The 21,422-nt window shown below is 40.3% G+C and overlaps 1 protein-coding gene across 3 annotated transcripts in view; it reads right to left on the bottom strand.

The window, feature by feature from the left end:
* Nucleotides 1-21,422, bottom strand: part of LOC110835576 (rhotekin) — a 141,453-nt gene that overhangs the window by 109,737 nt on the left and 10,294 nt on the right. The window contains exon 1 of one of the 3 annotated variants that reach the window (XM_087344963.1): nucleotides 3,445-3,606. The exons of the other annotated variants lie outside the window; for them this stretch is intronic. Within the exon in view, the coding sequence (XP_087201089.1) occupies nucleotides 3,445-3,591 (147 nt within the window). The 5' untranslated portion in view covers nucleotides 3,592-3,606. Of the gene's footprint in view, nucleotides 1-3,444; nucleotides 3,607-21,422 lie in introns of those variants that run through there. 3 annotated transcript variants of the gene reach the window in all.

Raw genomic sequence — 21,422 nt, 5'->3', positions numbered from 1 at the left:
TTTCTTCAAACGCATTTTTCTGCCGATCCGCAGGAATATGAGTGACCATACTTATGCATGTTTGAGGTCACGAACATGTCAGCGTCATGTCATAGTCACAACTATATCAGTCCGTTAGTTTCCCGAATAAAGGCCTTTAAAATTTTCAAGGTCATTTTTTCAAACGCATTTTTCTGCCGATCTGCAGGAATATGAGTGACCATACTTATGCATGCTTGAGGTCACGCACATGTCAGCGTCATGTCATAGTCACAACAATATCAGTCCGTTAGTTTCCCGAATAGAGGCCTTTAAAATTTTCAAGGTCATTTTTTCAAACGCATTTTTCTGCCGATCTGCAGGAATATGAGTGACCATATTTATGTATGTTTAAGATCACGCACATGTCAGCGTCGTGTCATAGTCACAACAATATCAGTCCGTTAGTTTCCCGAACAGAGGCCTTTAAAATTTTCAAGGTCATTTTTTCAAACGCATTTTTCTGCCGATCTGCAGGAATATGAGTGACCATACTTATGTATGTTTGAGATCACGCACATGTCAGCGTCATGTCATAGTCACAACAATATCAGTCCGTTAGTTTCCCGAATAGAGGCCTTTAAAATTTTCAAGGTCATTTTTTCAAACGCATTTTTCTGCCGATCTGCAGGAATATGAGTGACCATATTTATGTATGTTTGAGATCACGCACATGTCAGCGTCATATCATAGTCACGACAATATCGGTCCGTGGGTTTCTCGAATAGAGCCCTTTGAAATTTTCAAGGTCATTTTTTCAAACGCATTTTTCTGCCGATCTGCAGGAATATGACTGACCATACTTATGTATGTTTAAGATCACGCACATGTCAGCGTCGTGTCATAGTCACAACAATATCAGTCCGTTAGTTTCCCGAACAGAGGCCTTTAAAATTTTCAAGGTCATTTTTTCAAACGCATTTTTCTGCCGATCTGCAGGAATATGAGTGACCATACTTATGTATGTTTGAGATCACGCACATGTCAGCGTCATGTCATAGTCACAACAATATCAGTCCGTTAGTTTCCCGAATAGAGGCCTTTAAAATTTTCAAGGTCATTTTTTCAAACGCATTTTTCTGCCGATCTGCAGGAATATGAGTGACCATATTTATGTATGTTTGAGATCACGCACATGTCAGCGTCATATCATAGTCACGACAATATCGGTCGGTGGGTTTCTCGAATAGAGCCCTTTGAAATTTTCAAGGTCATTTTTTCAAACGCATTTTTCTGCCGATCTGCAGGAATATGACTGACCATACTTATGTATGTTTAAGGGCACGCACATGTCAGCGTCATGTCATAGTCACAACAATATCAGTCCGTTAGTTTCCCGAATAGAGGCCTTTAAAATTTTCAAGCTCATTTTTTCAAACGTATTTTTCTGCCGATCTGCAGGAATATGAGTGACCATACTTATGCATGTTTGAGGTCACGCACATGTCAGCGTCATATCATAGTCACGACAATATCAGTGCTTGGGTTTCCCGAATAGAGGCCTTTAAAATTTTCAAGGTCATTTTTTCAAACGCATTTTTCTGCCGATCTGCAGGAATATGAGTGACCATACTTATGTATGTTTGAGGTCACGCACATGTCAGCGTCATGTCATAGTCACGACAATATCAGTCCGTTGGTTTTCGGAATAGAGGCTTTTGAAATTCTCCAGGTAGTAGCTGAAAAGAAAAGGCAAACAATGCGTTTATTTCGCCTTCCGTGTGCAACGGCAACAAGAATATGCGGTGGCGGTAGTTTTAACGCTGCGGTAGAAAAACCGCTCGTGCGCGCTAGCCCTTAGTGTTTCCTTAAAGGCCGGTGATGTTCTGACTAGCTGATCGACTATCAGCTTTTAAAGGGTTCTACTCCATGGAGTCAGTAAAATGGGCTAACTGTATTCTTGGAATTCCATAGATTCAGCTAACATTTACTAAGTCATCTTATCGGCCATTTGTATTTACTAACGTGCCACTGTTATATATGCAATGCCACTCGTAAAGGAAATATACAGCAAGATAAAATTCACTGAAATTATTCGTCAGTCATTTGCCGATTCCTCGTTTTTTAGTCGACTCTTGTAAACTTAGTTAACGGCGAATCAATCCAGTTGCGTTCAGATGACGAATCTTGTATAGTCACTTGTGCGTCACAACGCTGATGCAAAATGTCAACTATCTCTCAGCGCATGATATATCGGACTAGACGTAAACAGGAGGATAATATTAAAATGGGGATAAAAGATTAAGGGCGTTGGGGTGTGGGCTGCATTCAACTGTCCAGTCGCCAGTTTTTGTAAACACGGTAATGACGAAACTTCCAGTTCAAAAAGAATTATTCTGACATCTTGCTTGAAAAGGCACAAAAGTGATTGGATTTTCTCGGTTATCTCTGACCTGGCGAAGGCCAGTGTTTGCATATATGACGTAATGTTTATATTTTCAACGACAGCGCGTTTGAAGATGAAGTGGCTTCGTCACTTAAGTAAATTATGAATATTTCTGCCTCTTCTGATGATGCAACAGTGGGTCGGAATGACCTGAAGCAATACGGTGGAAAACACACATAGCACATGCATGATAATCGTCTGTTCGGCTGCTCTGCAGCGCGGACTAATGCATAGCAGCAAGTTTACAAATTATATTAACTTGAAGAAAGTGAGATAAGGTGATAGTTAAATATTTTAAGGAAGGGCACTGGAATTTGTATGGATTGTTTCTTAAGTGAATGGCCTGTTTCAACAACAGAGTCGAAAAAGACAGAAACACGATCATGAATTATGAATGGGTAATTATTTTGAAAGCAGCTTCGTGACCAAAGACAATTACCGTACAGAATTTTAGCAATATCTGCCTTTGGCATTTTCGGAGTTGCTAATGCACTTTTCCAGGTTCACAGAACTGCTAATATCTGTCTCATTTTACATCATATTCGACCTGTCTCATAACCTGTAGGTCTACTGCAGCCTAAATTAATATTCCTCGCCTCAACCAATATTATATTATCCAAAACCATGGCCCGGCTAACACTTTGAAAAACAAAACAAAAATAAACTCTTGGCTCATTGGTACATCACACAACAGAACCTATCAGATAAAATGCGTCGTTAGCATCAAGCAACCAGGTGTTAACCAGCTAGCTGAGGCTTACGCTCGCAATGAGCTTGTGCTGCTGCGTTTGAGAGTACGGAGTTCAACTGAACCACGAAAATAAGACAGACTTTTTATTTATAGTTTTTTTTCTGAAGGTGTTAACCGGGCTAACATGGTTAACATGAACGTTCCGCCTCTGTCCAAAACAATGTCTGCTCTTAAAGGTTTCTTTCTTACAAATACAATTGCTTTTGTTTTGGAAGTCAACAATTTATCACACAACTTATGCTCATTTTATAAAAGAAAATATATAAAAATCATTATTTCCACGAATTACCTGACGTAGCTCCAGTTCTCTCTCAGTATCATCCTCCAAGGCTGGACTGACTACTACATCCAAAGGTTCTAAGCACATAAGTTCCTCGATCCGTAAATGTGTGTCTGTTTCACAGTTACATTCAACTGTTGTCGTCTTCTTAACCATATTCAGGAAGTTAAAACACGAATCTGAAATACGTCACTGGGAACAATTGAGTGGATGAACGGCAGCAACCACTATCCCACAGTCACGACCCTCGATACACAGTCCTGGAGTCTCGGCTGGGGTTTGGCTTTCACATTTCTTAACGCTCCAATACAGGCACTACATTATTAACAAACCTTCAGCTCAAATTCAATCAAGTCATTACAAATGTACCGGACAACCTGCAAGTGAACACGGATGTGGGTCAATGCCTTGACCACCAGACCGAAGGAAAGATGTAGGCGATTAGATCTCTAGTTCTGCTAATTCGGCCGGCCGAAGTTCTCAACGACCAATAAGTCTTGTCTCCTTCTTGAATGGAGGGGAGAACAAGCGAACTTGACGATTAAATGTTGTGTCAAAAAAGGAGAAACAATGACACAATAGTTTTAATACTCATTTCATGAATCACAGTGAAATTAGTTTCAGAAATACCCGACGTACAACAAACAACAAAACGAGTACGTAAAATATAACGACAAATTGGTCGTTCACTACGTCGACAAATGGAAGGTTCCACTATGTAGGTTACCAAATCCATTCAACTAAAACAATCTATGATTACATAACTGATTTTAAACGTTCACAGTGATTCACACGATGCAAGCAACCAAAAGCAGGATCAACACTAATGATACACCTTAAAAACTACACTAGGCCTATCCAACAAGCTTACGCCACGCTCTGTTCAACACTGTAGCTACCAACGCACAACGACACTGCGGGAACACGTAACGAACGAGATTCTCCAGCTTAAAGTACACAGGTATTAGCACTAAGTCCTTAGAGTAATTAGCTGAATCACAGAAATGGCAGTGGTCAGAGAAATCCAGCTACTAAACACAATCCCCACTTGTGAAACCAGTCTGACTCAGTTCCCATAACGAGTCTATGATTTCAACATTTACGCAATAAATCTATTGTATTCATGCAAGGAATTGTATTTAAACCACCCCAACATGACACAGTGTTATGATTAGGCCACGCTCCTATTTTAGAAACATTACCACAACAGAAGAAACAATATTGCAGACGTCCGTCTATTGTTAGGTCAGATACGATGCAAATTAAGAAATGTGAAGTTAATCATCCACACAGCATAACATCCCAGAAGATAATCTCCTCCAACGATTTGCTTGTTTGTTTGTTTGTTTGTTTGTTTGTTTAGCATCGCAAGTTTTCTCTACTGTGTAAGGAGGGGAAAGGAGCAAAGGTAGAAAGGTGAACCCCAGGTCTACCGACTAACCTGGCCCGGTTCTGAGACACAAATAGTAGCGAAGTCAAATAGGGCAGTTCTGTGTACAGTTAATAATCGGCACAAACTATTGTCTTCCCGATTACATTTCGATATTTGCTGGTAATTCAGCTGCAATACCAAAACCTGCTGAATAGTTAGTGATTTACAGAATGGTCCAAAATGTACATATCAAGTTTTAACTCGACTTTCTCCGCGATGAGTACTTATAACTTAAAGAAACTTTGCTGTCACACTGTAGTACTCATTCCATTTGTTTGTAAGTTGTTTTCATTCGATTTTGTACAGTACCGAGCAGCGGATATTAATCATCGAAGATCATATGAAAGCTCAGATAAGGTCTGAAGTGTGTTCCCGATAAAGTTTTGCGTCAAAGTTGGACACACAATTTCAAACCTCAAGAAATTTCGCAAGACAGGGTCAGTTTTGGACGACTGATCTCCAGACAGCATCCCTTCAACATAGCCGAAAAAACCAATTAGTGAGGAGCAATCAACAAAGGAAATCAGAAAATAATTTCCTTCAAGAAGCAAACCTAATGACATACAGCCTCGGGGGTCCTTATTTTAACGCTTTCAGAAGCACTTAGATCGCTTTCAACACACGCACGGACACTTCATAATGCTTTGCCACTGGAAGCGACGTAGCAGAGAGCCTAAAGAAAATAATCTCTGTCATTAAGACCAATAAACCCAACGCCCATGACTCTATGACCTTTTTAAAACTATTGACCTTCTGCATTGCAGTAACATTAAATATACTAATAAGAACAAAAAGTTAATGGAAACAGATGTATCAATCATTGCAGCAGGCCTGGTGTTGGCAAACCATGCATCGGACAGTACTAACGGTGTGCTTACAGCCATAATTATGGCATCCATATCTACGCGTTCTTTACTTAAAGTGGAAGCATGATGGGGCAGCTATTCTTGTTGAGTCCGTTCGTTCATCCTTGTCTCTTATCCCAAACAACTTCAACCATTTCGATTAAATTTAGTGTGGCAAGGCAATGAACGATCGATTTCCATAAAATGTGGGGTATTAATTGACTAGCTTAGTGACTGTTAGCTTTTAAAGACAGATTCTGCTCCATGGAGGTGTCTACCCGAAGTCGTGAAAGTCGAAATTTACAGCATTTAAAGAAAATATGTCACATATGAAAAGCAAAGGTGTCAAAACGCAGAAGAACATCTACGATAAACGACTGCGTTAAGAATAACATATTAATATTTTCACGTGCCAGCTTCGGCACACGGTCCGTACTGTGCTTACCACTTCTATACTTAGTTCGTGTCTTAATGCATGTCACTACAAACTGGATCATTAATCACGCAGAGTATGACTTGAAGTCTCAGGTTACGACCACTATAATACCTGCCGAAGTAATTAACTGAAATGTTTCCACAGCCGACAGTTACATAACGTAGAGAGATATTATATATCTTCGACATAAGGATCAAAATCTAAGCAAAAAGAAAAAAAATCACCGACACAGACGACAACCTGAACAACGAGAAGTAGCTGCTAAAATAAACTGCCAGCCATGAAGAAAGGATTTCCTTTTCCGTCCTCTGCAAGCATAAAACTAAACCGAACTACGCGGGAAAACCCATGAATTTTATGTTGGAAGGAGATTGCCCTTCTTTTAATTTTCACTAAATTCGGCACGGAACACAATAAGGTGTCTGCAGTCTTCGGAACATATTCGGATATTAAATGGAGGATGAGATGGGTGGGGCATAAGGGATACTGTGGAAATAATAAATGCATACAAAAATTTAGTCGGGCGACCTGCAGACAAAACACCAACAGATATGAAAGAAACATGGTGTAAGGGTGTGGAATGGATTCAAATGGCTTTTCACAGAGTCCAATGGCGGGATCTTGTGAGTACGGTAACGAATCTTTTAATTCCGTAAAAGAACGGGAATGTATTGATTGGCCGAACGACTATCAGCTTCTGAAGGAAAAAAATTCCACTTCATAGAGAGTTACTTTGATACTAGGTGCACAACCAGAGAAGCCATACAATATAAATGAAGAATCCTAAAGCCACATTTAACCAATAGCCATTAAATACGTTAGTTTCTGAAATTAAACGTGGCGCGACGGATACGTCCTCCCAATTACATGTTCATGTTATGCAAGAAACACATGACAAGGCCCGAAGTAGAGGTATTGACGTCATCTTTTCTTAATAGTGTTGCAATTTACGTCGTCTGTCGAGAACGCTACATGCAGCATCTGGCTGCGCAAGCAATGGCCGACCTTACGACCCCGATAATAAGTAGTAATAAGAAATTGCAGTTTCTTTAATTCTACAAATACAGCAGAAGTTTTCTACCCCCACAGCATTGTATTTTCTCGCCCTTCAACAGTCCGTTCCCACAAATAAAATTAATGGGTTTGCAAAATTTCAACTCAGTATTTGTACGATGGATGTTCGTATTCTAAAGGCCCGTGGTTCTAATAACACCCCTGAAAACGGTGATCTTGACTCGGGCATCTGCTTAGAATCCAAGCCAAATGTGTTCGTGGTTTTCCTCAGTTTTCCAGGGCAAATGCCGGAATAGCACTTCGAATTATTCCCAAACGGTTCCTCTCATATCCTTTCTAAGTAATTATTCATCAGTTATCCTAACATTCGAAGCATACTACAGTCTAAGTGAAACATCTTACACAAATAAACAAATGAACAGAATCCAGAGAAAGGATAGGTAATCCCAAGTTAGATTTTCGTGGTCGTAATCCCTCCAGCCAAATGCTGAACTAACTTAAAATAGGCCACGAACGCTTCGTCCCACATCCTTATTGATGCATTATTCAGAATTATCTTATGGTATCACACTCACACGGACCTGTTTGTTTACAGTCAGCGCCGCGAATAGCCTGTAAGTAAGGCAATTTCGCAAATGCGAAGTCCTTTTAAAAATGCTTAATGCTCGATAATGAGGAAGCAGGCTCTCAACACTCAGTCTAGAGGGCATTATAGAGGTGGAAGTAATCTATTCTAGCATTCAAGACGACAGCAGAGAGCTGTTAGTTGCGCAGGACAAGTAAGTAACTGGCACATGGTGACTGTTGATCTCTGCTACTCCACATGAAACCATGAACTCCGTTTTCACACATTGACTTATGGCTCCTAAGTAGACTTGACGCACAACTGCCATGCGCAAAATTTATGGTAGCATCTTCATCATCATGACTTCATATATTCCGACAGGGGCTAATGGTCATTTAGCCCATGACAGCGTTCATCTAGTCTGTTAGATCGCATCGCCGGCTGAACAGACAGAAACACTTCATTCTTGCCACATACCCACTCGCCTTGGACGAGCTCTGGGCTTGAAAAGAGGATTTTGTCATGGAGGCGAAATTTGAGGTTCTCGTGGCGGCGAATATGAAGTTGGGTTCTTCTGGGTTGTTGCGCAGTGTAGTCTGATAGAAGTTTACCGACGCCTCAGAGGTGCTCGCTGTTGCTGTTGTTACAACAACCACTACGGTCCCCGCTGTGTGAAACAATATATTAAAAAAGGACCTCACGACAGAGCGTGAAGAACGCCTAAAAAGTAAGGCGTAAAATATTAGATATCAAATATGAAGCACGCCTCAAAGAGACGCACAGAAATGGTGGTCTAGAAACTAGAAATTGGTCTCGGACGCCATTACAGCCCTTCCCAATACAAATTGGGATCTTAGTGCAGCAGCCACCAATTTCTTCCGTGAGTACACTAATTAAAGAGCACGGACACGAAACCAAATACCGCGGTTAGCAAAACTTGATAAATATACAAAACCGGGGATACTTTAAATCTGCGGTTGGAGAGGAATATATGTACAGTTTCCAAATGCTGTTTCCCATTTCTCCGTCGTCCATGTTCATTTGCTGAAGACTTAAACCTACTGCCTACAAAGAAAATCAACAGCACACATCACATTCAAACCGGATCAAACAATGCTTAGTAAGTCTACATTTCGTACCCTAAACACAAATTTACTAATTACACTTAGATATTATGACAAATTTGCAAATTCAATTCGATTTTTATGTAAGCCTATAGCAGTATTTACGCTGTACTAGCATGGCACGAAATCAAACTAGTTGTCTTGCAAGCTTTTGCTGATACCCCAAGTACAAATTCTACTTAAATCTGTTGACTAATTATGGATAAAAGATAGGTACTGTCTTGCAAAAGCCGCATCTGATAGCGTTTAACATTGCGAACCAAAATCAAATTTAAAGACGGCTACATATAGATGTTTACTGCTTCCATCATCGTCCCGATGCGCAAGTGCCTCTGAAACGTCGACCAATATCTACCAGACTACGCGACGTAACATCCCAGAAGACATCCATATTCATACTCCTTGTCCAATAAACATCAAATCTCATAAAATCAAACTTGTCTACAGTCCACGAAGGATGCTAGGCGCGGTGGTCCAAAAGAACATGTGTGTCTAATTGCACAGTGAGACGCGTTTAGAAACATCTGCCTTCGCCACTGATAAATACGGGAAAAGGGGGCCACAACATGTTATTACAGTCCATTAAGTCACATGTTGATGGAACACGACTGGTGGTCTGTGTCTATCCTCACAGACATCATAAGGAAGTACGTATAACGAGATTATACGCTTATTTGTTCCACCTTAAAAGCGTTTCTGGATAAAGACAACGGAATGATTTACAGTACCAGCAACCACATTACGGTCACAAACACTGCCTTAACAACAAGCTCTGTTATAACAGCGAAATACTCTGAAATATGAAAATGATATATAATTTTCTCACAAAAACATGAGCGATATAAAATATTCTTAGCGTCTATCTTCAGACAAGGGTTTAGATAAATGGACAATCGCTGGTTCGAAACAGCGCGTTTCGCCTACATCACTAGGTTGCATGTAGAAGGAAAACAAATGCATAAACTATGTAAACCAAAGACATTACCGACAAAGGAACCGAGACATAAATTACAGAGTACTGCCGATGGCAAAGAAAATTTGTGAGAACAATTTCTCTTCCTTCGTCCTAGCCTCTCTTGTTCCCCTGCCTCTTATTTCAAACGGGCGTGGAACGCACAGATTCGTCCCGAGTACAAATACAACAGAGGCGACCGAGCCTGGAACGAAATTGTGACGCCAAGAAGAACAAGTGTGGACTTTGACGGTAAATGCACAAGCTGAGGCATAAGACTGCTTGGGAGACATAAGAACTGCACCCAAAATGTTCATGGGAAAACTTTGAGGAAAGTAATCACTTTGGAGACAAAACTGTAGTTAAAGAGGATAACATAAACCCTTTAAAGGCTTGCGGTAAGAATACGCACAACCTGCTTTGACATTCAACAACTCTGTATTTTGCCCACAGAATGCATCTGTTAGTTTCGTATGATTTCCAGAATAAACAGAGATTAGTCACAAACAAAAGTAACCAGTCGAACTTTGTAACAAAGACGTGGTTTTCTTTGCGGAAAAAATTGGACGTTTAAATGATATTTAAATGAGCTTCTGTGGTTTTCCTCGGTCTTAGAGCAAATGCTGAGTTGGTTCCAAAATTCTACGTACAGAATGACACTGCTCAACTTCTCTTTTCGTTTCATTAAACACCTCACACCTTCTCTTCAACCTACCTCCATCAGAAGGACGAGTGGAAACTGCTTGGGAACCTTCATAGCAGCACATTTATGCCACCTCCTCGTTAAACGTCTCTCTCACTACTACCCACCTCCTCACCCTACTTTCTAAATTTCTTCTCTCTCTTTTTTCGGACTTCAAATTGACAAGATCAATCTCTTGGAAATTATACATTAGGGCGAATGCTGGACTCTACAGCTAAGGACAGGGTCCAGTGGCTTGCTCTTGTGGTCATGGTAATGAAGTTCAGATTCCAAGCAGTCGGATGATTTCTAGGTAAGCTGAGTGACTATCAGCTTCTCAGGAACGGCATTGCTCCATGGACGCTCCTTCAATAGGACATGGCACAGCAGAAGTCAGTGCCCACCCACGTGTTTGTATTTCATTGCAGGCGGTGGGAAGTGTCTGCTATTTCGCAGTGTCAGGGACTGTTACCATGAGGTGATGTCTAACATTGCTGAACTGTCTGATGAGCTCAGCAGATCTCATGTCTCGGGTGACTAGATCATTTTAATCCAGCACAGCGAGCACAAAGCTCGCGTTCATTTAATTTCTGTCCTCATAAAATGCAGTTTCTTTTACATCTTTACTTTTAATTTTCAGTGCAAGCCACAAAGTTTTTGTGACGACCAGTTACACCCCTCAAAACTAACGAGCCCTGCGCGCTGGAATACAAGCCCGGTCACTTTTTACATCCTTTTTTAGTGTTCGGTAGTTTTCTGCAGTATGTACGCCTCGGAAAGCAACAGTGAAGTTCGTAATTTTGGGGCTGAGTGCGTGTACGGCAGCAGACAGGCAGCTGTCGAGATTCCGACTCACCTGCTCAGCAGATGTTTCACGCAATTCGATACATCGAATTAAAAAAGGGAATTCTAACTACCCTGTTTTACAAAACATCAGAATGTCCACTACAACCAAACTGTGGCAGACTTTAAAAATCACAACACACGATCGAATCATTAAACAAAGAATTTAAACGCATAATTCCTTAATCCACGCCTGTATTTCTTAGTCCTGATTTTTTTAAATGGTTTGGTTCAAAATCCGACTCGAAATTTAAAGCTTCAAACTCTGTTTAAGGCCATGTAAGCGACCAAGATAGGAAATAAATGCAGGGTGTAACAATTCTATCGCGTTTCTTTGGTTCAGATTTTCGATTCGTAAACGCTCTCTTTTTGGGCCTAAAAAGACTAAATAATTCCGTCAACACATTTGACATCTTTTACATTTGCGAATGGCACCAGTGACGTCAGAGTTGTCTAGGTTCAATGACCATTACCTAGGTAGGGGAGGGGAGGGGAGGGGAGGGGAGGGGGTGTGACTTGGGATTCAACAAATCACTTACGGTTGCAGAAATGTATAGGTCTTTGTGAATCGTTGTTTTATATTTTTACAAAAACTGTTCTGTTGACAAGATTTAGTGCCTATTCTTTTAAGATGACTTGTCTTCTGGGTTGCTGCGCCGTGTAGTTTGGTAGAAGTACATCTTCAGACTCACCGCTGTGAAAACCTCATATTCTACATATTATTTTTTCAGAAATACTTTTAACCGTAGTTTACCGTCAAATAGAACAGTTAACTCACCGGTATCAAATAAAGTGAAAATCCGTTCAGTGCGTCTCGAGTTGTTACATTAGACAGACGGACAGACATACATGGCGAAATCAATCGGTGCATTATATTAAATATGATAATGTCCCTACGGCTTAATTTCAACTTTAATAAGACATTAATGATAATAATGTTTTAATCGAAAACACGAAATAAGATTTTGTCCAAAAAAACTAATTCTGATCTTAATAATTCACCTCGCGGGCCGGAAAGATTAAAGCATTTCAGTTTGATAGACTCTCCAGAGCCTGTTACATACGTTATCACAATCCCTATGCTACACAGGCCTATTTGTATGAGTGAAGTTAAGGTTGCTCTTAGTAGAGTACATCTTGAAAACCTTACACGAAGAACGCTTGAAAGAAACAAAGTATGCAGGTAAAATCCGAGTCACGTGTGAAAATAAATGTGACACAGTAAACATTTTTCTTAGAAGTAAAGAAAAGAATTTCGCCAGGGTGACAAAAGAAGAGCAGGAAGAACGAAAAGTACAAATTGATTATGAACATTGCAGGCAGATGTCGCATCACTAGCACATCACTTGCACCGCATGGTGGTAGAAGTCTGAATTATCTCCATATCCTCTCATCGGCTCCGTCGGCAAGTTACAAGGTTGGTTTATTATAATTATTGACCGTAACGAATTTAAAACTAGAGGCAAATTTTTAGGAAATTTTATAACACCTAACACGCGTCTCAAAACTTCTTCATAACTTTGGTGTTTAGTCGGTGCACGTTTTTACCTTTACCGAAAAGAAATATGAAACATGTCTTATGTAATGGGCACTGATAGAAATTACCGAGCGTTTACTGAACTTCTACGTCATTACAACTAACAGTTGCTAAATTCCGAGGGCAATTTCTGTTTAATCTGAGAGGCACGCTAAACGCCATAATAAACTTTGGGCAAAATTCAGAGTTATTCAATGTTAAAGCAGTTGGTTCTGTGGAGTCAGAGAAAACTGTTATCAGTACATTATCTTTCTTATTCTTTAGAATCTCTATACAAACAGGCTTCCTTAAAATCTCAACAATCGCTTCCTCTCTAGTCCTTTTCTATTCTGAGTTGCCTAAAATCTCACTAAGCAGCCTAATTCACCACCATCTCATTCTACGCGAAGTAACATACGCAACTTGTAGGCCGATAGCGTGGTTATATAATCTAGGGGTGAAACGTGGCGTTTATTTTAGGGATACAAAGGCGCTAAACCCTTGAATCACGACCGTCACTCGACGTCGGCAAATAGAAACCGGCCCAATGAGTAGTATCAGTCTATCGTGGAGAAAGAAATTCTTCAAGACAAGGGAAGCCAGACATAAACAACTCCCACGTAATAATCACTGCATCAACTAGATACAACTTTTACAGCTACTTCGGGGCAGTGTCTTCTGTTCGAACAGCAATGCACATATTAGGTTCGTAACTTCATTTATCCTTTGAAGCCGAAGCTCGTCTAAACAGTACATAATAATAAAGTCCGTACCGCAAAGAAAACACAACACCTCACCATTAAAGATAAATTGGTGCATGCTGTTTAAGGAAATGATGGTTGTTTAAGGTGAGAATCTTACAAAACCCAACAATACAAGATGCAGTTACTGTTGTAGCAGGTTGTACATATATCGGGCTTTCAACTGTTAATCATTTGTAACTTCCTACATGGAAAAGACAGTCAAGATATTTCCCACCTTTTGTAAAACCCAAAGGTTCGTTAGGAAATTAATGAGTTCCCCGTGCATCCAATACTGAAATAATTTAATCAAGTCTACACCCTCACATCGTATTTCTTTAAGATTTAATTAATTATCCTTTCCGGGTAAACAGTTCTTCCAACTGGTCTCTTCATTCTATTGATTTCCGACAAAAATGTTTATGCATTCTCATCGCTTCCGTTTTGCTACATTCCCCACCAATCGCACCCTCCATCATTTCACCAATCTCAAAATTATAACTTCTTAATCATGTGACTTCTACCGCTACGTTTCACGAGTTGAATTTTGTTGTGTTATCGAATTAAAACCAGTGTTAGACGGGCAGAAAATTCTCTCGTTTCGATGCTCAGCTTCCCACGCCAGTGTCCACAGAATGAATACTCATCTACTTGCAGCCTATTATACATTCCGAACTTTCATTACGAACAATTCCTATCTATAACGGATATTCATTTATAAATCCAAATAAGCAGTGTTAATAATTACATTTGCAAGGTAAAACTTTCACATGTCAATCTTATAACACAATTATGACACAGAGCCTCTCAAATGAAACGAGAAGGTGCATAATAAGCAATGGCGATTTTGTGCCAGGTCACGCCGGACAGCCAATCCATATTTCTAAACTATAATTTGAAAGGGGCTGATAAAAATACGCTGCCCAAGTTCTTTCATTTTCACACCTGTACAGACAATCCTTACACGTGACCTTGTAGCCTATATAAACACTGCATGCTCAGGGTTCACTATCCTCACTATGCTAGGTACCCCGTACAATTCACGCAGCTCCTCGTTCTGCGATATTCTAAATTCATCTCTCCTAGGTCCAAATAAGACACTATGAACGATAATTGTTGATGGGGAGGATGAAAAGATGCGAGGGTGTGGACTGGATTACGCTCAAGACACAGTCCAGCGGCGGATTCGTGTGAGCCATTGGGTTCCAAAAGAGCCAAGGAACGCCTTGATCAGATAAGCAACTATTAGATTCTTATAGACTCTGTTACATGGAGCTGGTTGGTTAAACCTTCGAAGTCCAATGGTAACTATACTAAGAATAAATTAATTTTCATTTAGTGTTTTCGTGTTTCTCACTGTAAACAGCTATTATTTCATTAAATAGCCTTAACTAGTTGATGTTTGTAACCTTAAAATATTTTCTTTCTGGTAAGGACTCAATTATTAAACTAGCTTGGGCTACAAAGGGTTAGTATCCATTTTCTTATAGCTTTGTTTAGACACAACTAATACACACAAGAATAAGAAAAAAACGAAGCAGAAGCTGCCCAAGCATCATTGTTCTTGTTGGTCGATTAGATTCAAGGTCGACACGGAGGGAATTCTTTCTTCGTCCGTTCACCACAAACCACACGGACGCAGCAATTTGAACGAAATCAGACTAACCAATGGAGTGGAAACACACAGAAACTGAAGAGTCGACTCTTCATACCTTAGCTTACTGTGTTACGAGTCATTTATATCAGTATCATAACATAATTTGATTAAAAGCATGTCATACACAGATAACTATATCTACGTTCCCTCACTTACTAGAATATCACCTAGTATTTTAGTAAGGAACAAAACAAACAAGACAGGGAAAAGTACATCGAATTCTGCTCCAGAAATGAAATGGGTTAGTTCGGATGAAATCTGAAGTTTGGACGCCAAGAGGGATTAGAATCGGGACTGGAGAAAGAAACGTGGCCCCTGAGCATGGGAAATGAAGATGTTAAAAACATACAGAGGGGAAAAACAAAAGAAGAATTAAATTTATGAGTAAAAAGTGTCTACGAACAAACGAGGAATATTTGCAATTTCCTAATTCGTCTGTGTACACAAAACACTGCAAATATATTAACAAGAAAGTCGGGAACAGCAGATAAAGGATGGCCTTCCTGTTTTTAGGTTTAGTGATCGGCTAGCAACCCATTATCGTAAACAAGCAGGGTCTCACATTTAGACGGATGTTTGTAATTTTCGAAGCAATGAAAAAACGGCAGAAGATACGGAACATTGAATACGTTTAATAAACAGGGAGTGAGGATGTGGAATGGCAGATCCAACGACGAGTTCTTGTGAACAGAACAATGAAACTTCATGTTCCACAAAAGGAGAGGAATTCGTTGACCAACTAAGCGAATATTAGTTTCTCAAGGCCTTTCTCGATGGAGATGGTCTGCAAAAACTTAGCACTGAAGCCAACGAAGTGTGCAAAACCACAGTGAATGCATATGGAAGGTCTGTGTTCGCCGGAATGAAGCTCACGTTAACACAACACTGCAAATAAGCACAGAAAACCCCACGCTGAAGAGTAGCGAACTACAGGAAAAGGTCAGCTTTTCTATGGCGTGTACAAGTGTGTCATGCATGATGTAAAAAAAAAAGCAGAAGCAACAAGTGTTGTGAGAGACATATGGACAGTGGTCACACAAGGGTCACGAACAATATTTCGGGAGAAAGCGGATAATGGGGACACATAAAACTCTACAGAAGTCAGCCAAAATACTAAATTATATATACTTCAGTGACCGACTTCCGTGCATAATTTCCACTAACTTGTATTACGCGAAAGTCATCAGGTATAAATTCAAAGTATCCTACAGTCAACAAGTTTGTACGATAAAAATATATTCGCGTTTCACTAGTTTCCACTATCAAACAGATACAAAATGCAGATTCCACGCCATGTCGTTTTGCATTCTACATAAAACAGGCCTTAATTAAAATTCTGAAATCTTCCTAATCAGTCAATATAGCGGCTGGCTAATAAATGGAAAATTCATTAAAGCACCTACTTACTCGAAGTACCCAAGGTGTCCGCTAATCGAAATATCTGTAACAGCGTGCTTAGCGTAGCGACAAAATCCAAGCGTCATGAACAAACGGTAGTCTGCTTCTAGTGCTCCATATTAGGTGGCAACATGTTCCTTCTTGATAGGCTATTGTTATTTCTAAACCCGATCTCATTTCCTTTTTAGGGAACAATTATTATTATTATGATCCGTCCAGTACCGGACACTAATCTTGACCTCGGCGTTAGGAGTTGCAAGAAGACGGCATGAACACCTCCGCCAGACTCTGATTCCCTTTGAGAGGATCACAAAGAGTTTTGTTTCGAAACCCTAAGGGCATATACAAATACGCTAGTATTACCACCGGTCGCAGGAGACCTCACGAATCATTTTACACAAACAAGAATTTGCAGTGTGTTAACTCCTGCAGATTAGGAAGTTTGCTTACCGTTCCATTTTAGTGACTCCAGAACAAGAAGATGGCTGTCTTCTAGAATGTTCCGCCATGCAGACTGGTAGATATTGACGTACGTTTCAGAAATGCTTACTTCTTCCATCACTGGGTCAATCGCCCCGAGCTGAAGTAATCCACTTCACGTCCTCATTTCCTATTAAGATCCATTCTGTGTTCCATTCAGGTTTCCAGACTAAAAATATGTCCGCATTTCACGTTTAATGCATTCTGCATGAGTAAGCCCGCGGTTTACTCATCGCCCTGATGACCTCTGAACCTACCAGACCACGGCGCCAAAAAACTCAGAAGACAACCAACTTCAAAACGAGAGACAAATATTCCACGAAACAAAGAGGCTATCGCAGACTTAATTAACGAAGATTACAAACTCGTATAACAAGGTAGAATTTCAGTCTACAGATTCAGAGGGCACCTAGTGAAAGTCAGTGCAGACGCACCCTCGAGGTGCAACGAACACGAGTAGTTAAAATTGTGTATCACTGGGTCCTGAGGCTTCAATGAAAGTCTGGCCACTTAAGCACTGCCTGCAGCTCGGGTATTTATTCGCTTTTTTATATAATGAAGAAGACCTTTCGATGTTCTGATCCTGGCCACAAAGACTCCTGTTGCTTTGTCCGAATAAGGATTCATAAAACTTGTAAGGCTACTGTGCAGAAGACCAGACTCAAAACGGATTACAACGCCAAGCAGCGACATAAAGAAGAAACGTAAACGGTAAATAAGTCAAGAACTGAAGAAACAGCTGAATAAATCTCGTTTAAAGCGAGAGTTCAGGTTCTCAGTTACGGGTTGTGATGCCGTGGCGACTCGGAGGTATAACTAACGTTTCGGATAACTTAAATTTTCAGTCTTTAGGTCCGTTTTGGATATAATACGATCTAGGAAGTGATAAGCACGCACAAACAGCGAAAGAGAAACTCTGGAGCCAAGCAACTCAACTGCTTTCACAGTGTGATTTAGAAAAAAACGCAATTCTAGCCCTGATGATGGAGGCAGTATGTTTCTCCGAACCGTTATCCACCGATGAGTCTACACGGCGTCAGAACTCAGGAAATCGTCTCGTTTTAAGCCACCTCTCTTACTAAAGTAATAACAGTCAGTCCTCTTAGAACGCGGTTTTTGTAACACGGGTCTGTTTTTGATATAAGGCGATCGAGCACGTGATAACGAGGCACAAATAACGAAGGAGTTGCAGAGTTAAGAAAATAACTTCAACTGCTTTCATAAGCAACTATCGTGTTGCAGCAGACTTGAACTGCATCACGCTCAAAGTCGACAACTAGGTGCAACTTTCTTCAAGGCTTTGAACTCAGATTCCAGCAAAGAAATATATAGACAGTTACCACACAGATTACTTTCCATCTCGTGTTAACTGTACTCTTGGACCCACCTATCACGTTTCCGAACTCTGCTGTAAATAATGGTGGGAAATATCAAAATACACAATAAAAGCAACTAAATATTTAGCATACCACATGGTAAGGCCAATCAGATCAGCAAGTGAAAGGTAAAACCACTGCTAACACTTGACCTCTTACATCTCTGCCTTCCAACGCAAGAACGTACATGATGTAGGATCCACTAAATTGGAATTTCAAAGCCAGCGGCATTATGTTGCATATGAACTACAGAAGAATCACAATTTACAATAACAAACCTAGTTCCATGTGTTTCACTGCTACCTCTTCACTTCCGATTCACGATAAAACATTTGTACGAATTTCTCATCTCCCCCGTAAGTGCTACATGTTCAGCCCATCTTTATCATCTTCCATTTGATCGACCTAATTTTCTTCGTGTCCTTGTTACTCTCTCTCTCTTACTGTTTGCTTCAATCTTCGGACGTTTAAACAGCAGAAGGTAAGACAGAAATGTCTTAACTGGACGGCAGTAAGCATTCCCCGAATTAAGCCTGAACGTAACTTCTTCGTGATCGTAATTTGGGTGTTACTGTCGTTTTCAAATATCTGAAATTTGCTACTGATACAAACGGCTAAATTCATGTTAGTACCTTAAAAACTTTCGTAAATGGCAAACGTTTTGAACGGAAATAAAGAAATTTCCCCAGGGACCATCGAGGAAGAAAATAAGAAGAATGTGGTATTAGAGTTCGGAATGAGGATTTGATGTCGGCCAATATTTCACTAAACGCAGTTCCTCCACGTGTAGATGGGGTATAATAAGGGCAATTATACAACAAACAAAGTGCCAATTCCTTTCACAATCTGATTTCAAAATACATCTCTTCGGGCGTCAACTTGTTCGCCTTGCTCGAACAATGAGGCATTAAAGTTCAAGAAACCACAAGTACAGCGCACATTCCGTACTACACCCGAGATTGTAACACAGTTCTGGATCTGATGAAACGTTCGCTACCGATTATCGCAAGTCCACAGAGTCAAATCCGTCTGCCAGAGATAAACATACGTAAAAACCAGTCTATAAATTCCCTGCATTCAGTCACCACGGCTACGGCATTACTGATACCTTAGATTGTCATAACACGTAACGAGTTTAAAGCAAGCCGTGTCTGAGCAGTTAATCAGATCACGGAGCAAGGCATTATCACATGAAACGTCGATAGCTATTGGAGACGAGCCACGCCATGAGTCCAGTGTCACATCCCTCGCGGTCACCCAGTTACCTGACTGGAACTTTTTATTACAAATGTCCTACAGAACTGGAAACCCCGATACTGGCCGTGCTTCACGCCTGACAACAACAGATTTGTGACCAGCTGAATTTAAACACGTCAAGTCTGTGGTTCTGCAACTTACTTCGTTGAATACCAATGCATATTTTGATCAGTGGCTTTCAATAGAACTAGCTTTCCAGTCCCGCCACCTTGCACAGACGACGTTACTGTAGAGCGAACAACGTACCTGCTTAAGCGTTCTGTAATGGTTTTAACTGTGGCGTACACCCTGGTACACTGTCACACAGTTCCAAAAAGACGTACACAAACAAGGTTAATATTCCGTATTATGTGTATACATATTATTGGAATATTCTGTATATAAAACCCCAAATGAAAACCACAGATCACAAAAGTGCCACAACATAATTTGCAAATGTTACCAATGTTACTTCATAATTTCAGTATGATTTATTTTACGAAAACCCACAAAAGGAGAACTGCCATTTTCGCTGGTTGTTCAGAGGACTGAAGTAAACGTATTAATTTCCAGAAAGACTACAAAATAACTACTTCTGATTTCGTATGATGAAACCGAAACGAGATAAAATGGACACGGTCTGAAGTACTGAAAGTCAGAGACAATAGCCCTGACTGTCCACTTTAACCTCTTCAAATCCAAAGTGCTACTGCACAATTCCTGAGCTGGTGTTGAGATATTAAAGGTGTTAAAAGCACTGTCCCTTTTCAATTGTATTCACAAATAAATGAAATAGCTTTAAGCACTCGTTCGTTGTCTGTTTATTTGTACAGAACTTTCTCTTGGAGTGACGAGTATCAAACTAACTTCGCCAGTCAACAGCAGGCCCTAACAAAAACCATCATCGCTGTATTCAAAGCTCTGTTAAAACTTCTACGTGTTTCCGCATGGAAAGTGTGAAATTCAATACAATATGGTTGAGGAACAGCATAACAAACAACGTATTATCACATCAGTGATACCTCTGACTCGCAATCTTGAGGACAGGACCAGTTATCGAGACCGATAATCTTCATGATCTTCCTCCAGTTCTCCACGCAAATGCCTTGGCAGGATTTCTATCACGGAAAATCATTCCATCGCCTTGTAAGGTCTTTACCATCCATCACAGGAGACCCGTAAATTCTCCGAGCAGAACTCAAATCCAGCGCAGAGGCAGATTTATCAACTTGCGCATCTTGTTAGCGCAGCTACTGAATCAACACTGGATAAGAAAAAGATGAACACGAAGAGTCACCTTGGGGAAATGACCCTTGAAACCATCCCAAAACCTCATCGTAATATTCGGGAAACGAAGGTCGTGAGGTGTGCTGTGTCAATATGCAGTACGCCATATTACAGCACAAAACAAATATTCAAGGAACTGGCAGTGGTTACATCAGCGGTGTCCAATTGTTTTCCGCGTAACACAGCGTTCTGAAAAAAGACCTCCAATGTTTCGAAAGAAAAAAGTAGCGGCAACCAAACAAATATAGTTTCTTTATTAAAAGAACCAATAGGTAAATCTGTTGATATGTAAAAATAACTTATGTCTACCAATGATTGATCACCCGATTGTACTCGATTTGAATTAAATGTGAGCACTGAAGAAAATCCCGTTTTAAATAGGCACTGAATCAGTAACGATTTCC

Source organism: Zootermopsis nevadensis, unplaced genomic scaffold, assembly GCF_977971745.1.
Source record: "Zootermopsis nevadensis isolate Lab colony 2312 unplaced genomic scaffold, Znev_1.0 Znev_ptg000008l, whole genome shotgun sequence".
In the NCBI taxonomy this organism is placed as follows: domain Eukaryota; kingdom Metazoa; phylum Arthropoda; class Insecta; order Blattodea; family Termopsidae; genus Zootermopsis; species Zootermopsis nevadensis.
The sequence above is the reverse complement of the archived record's forward strand: the minus strand, read 5'-3'. Positions and strand labels throughout refer to the sequence as shown.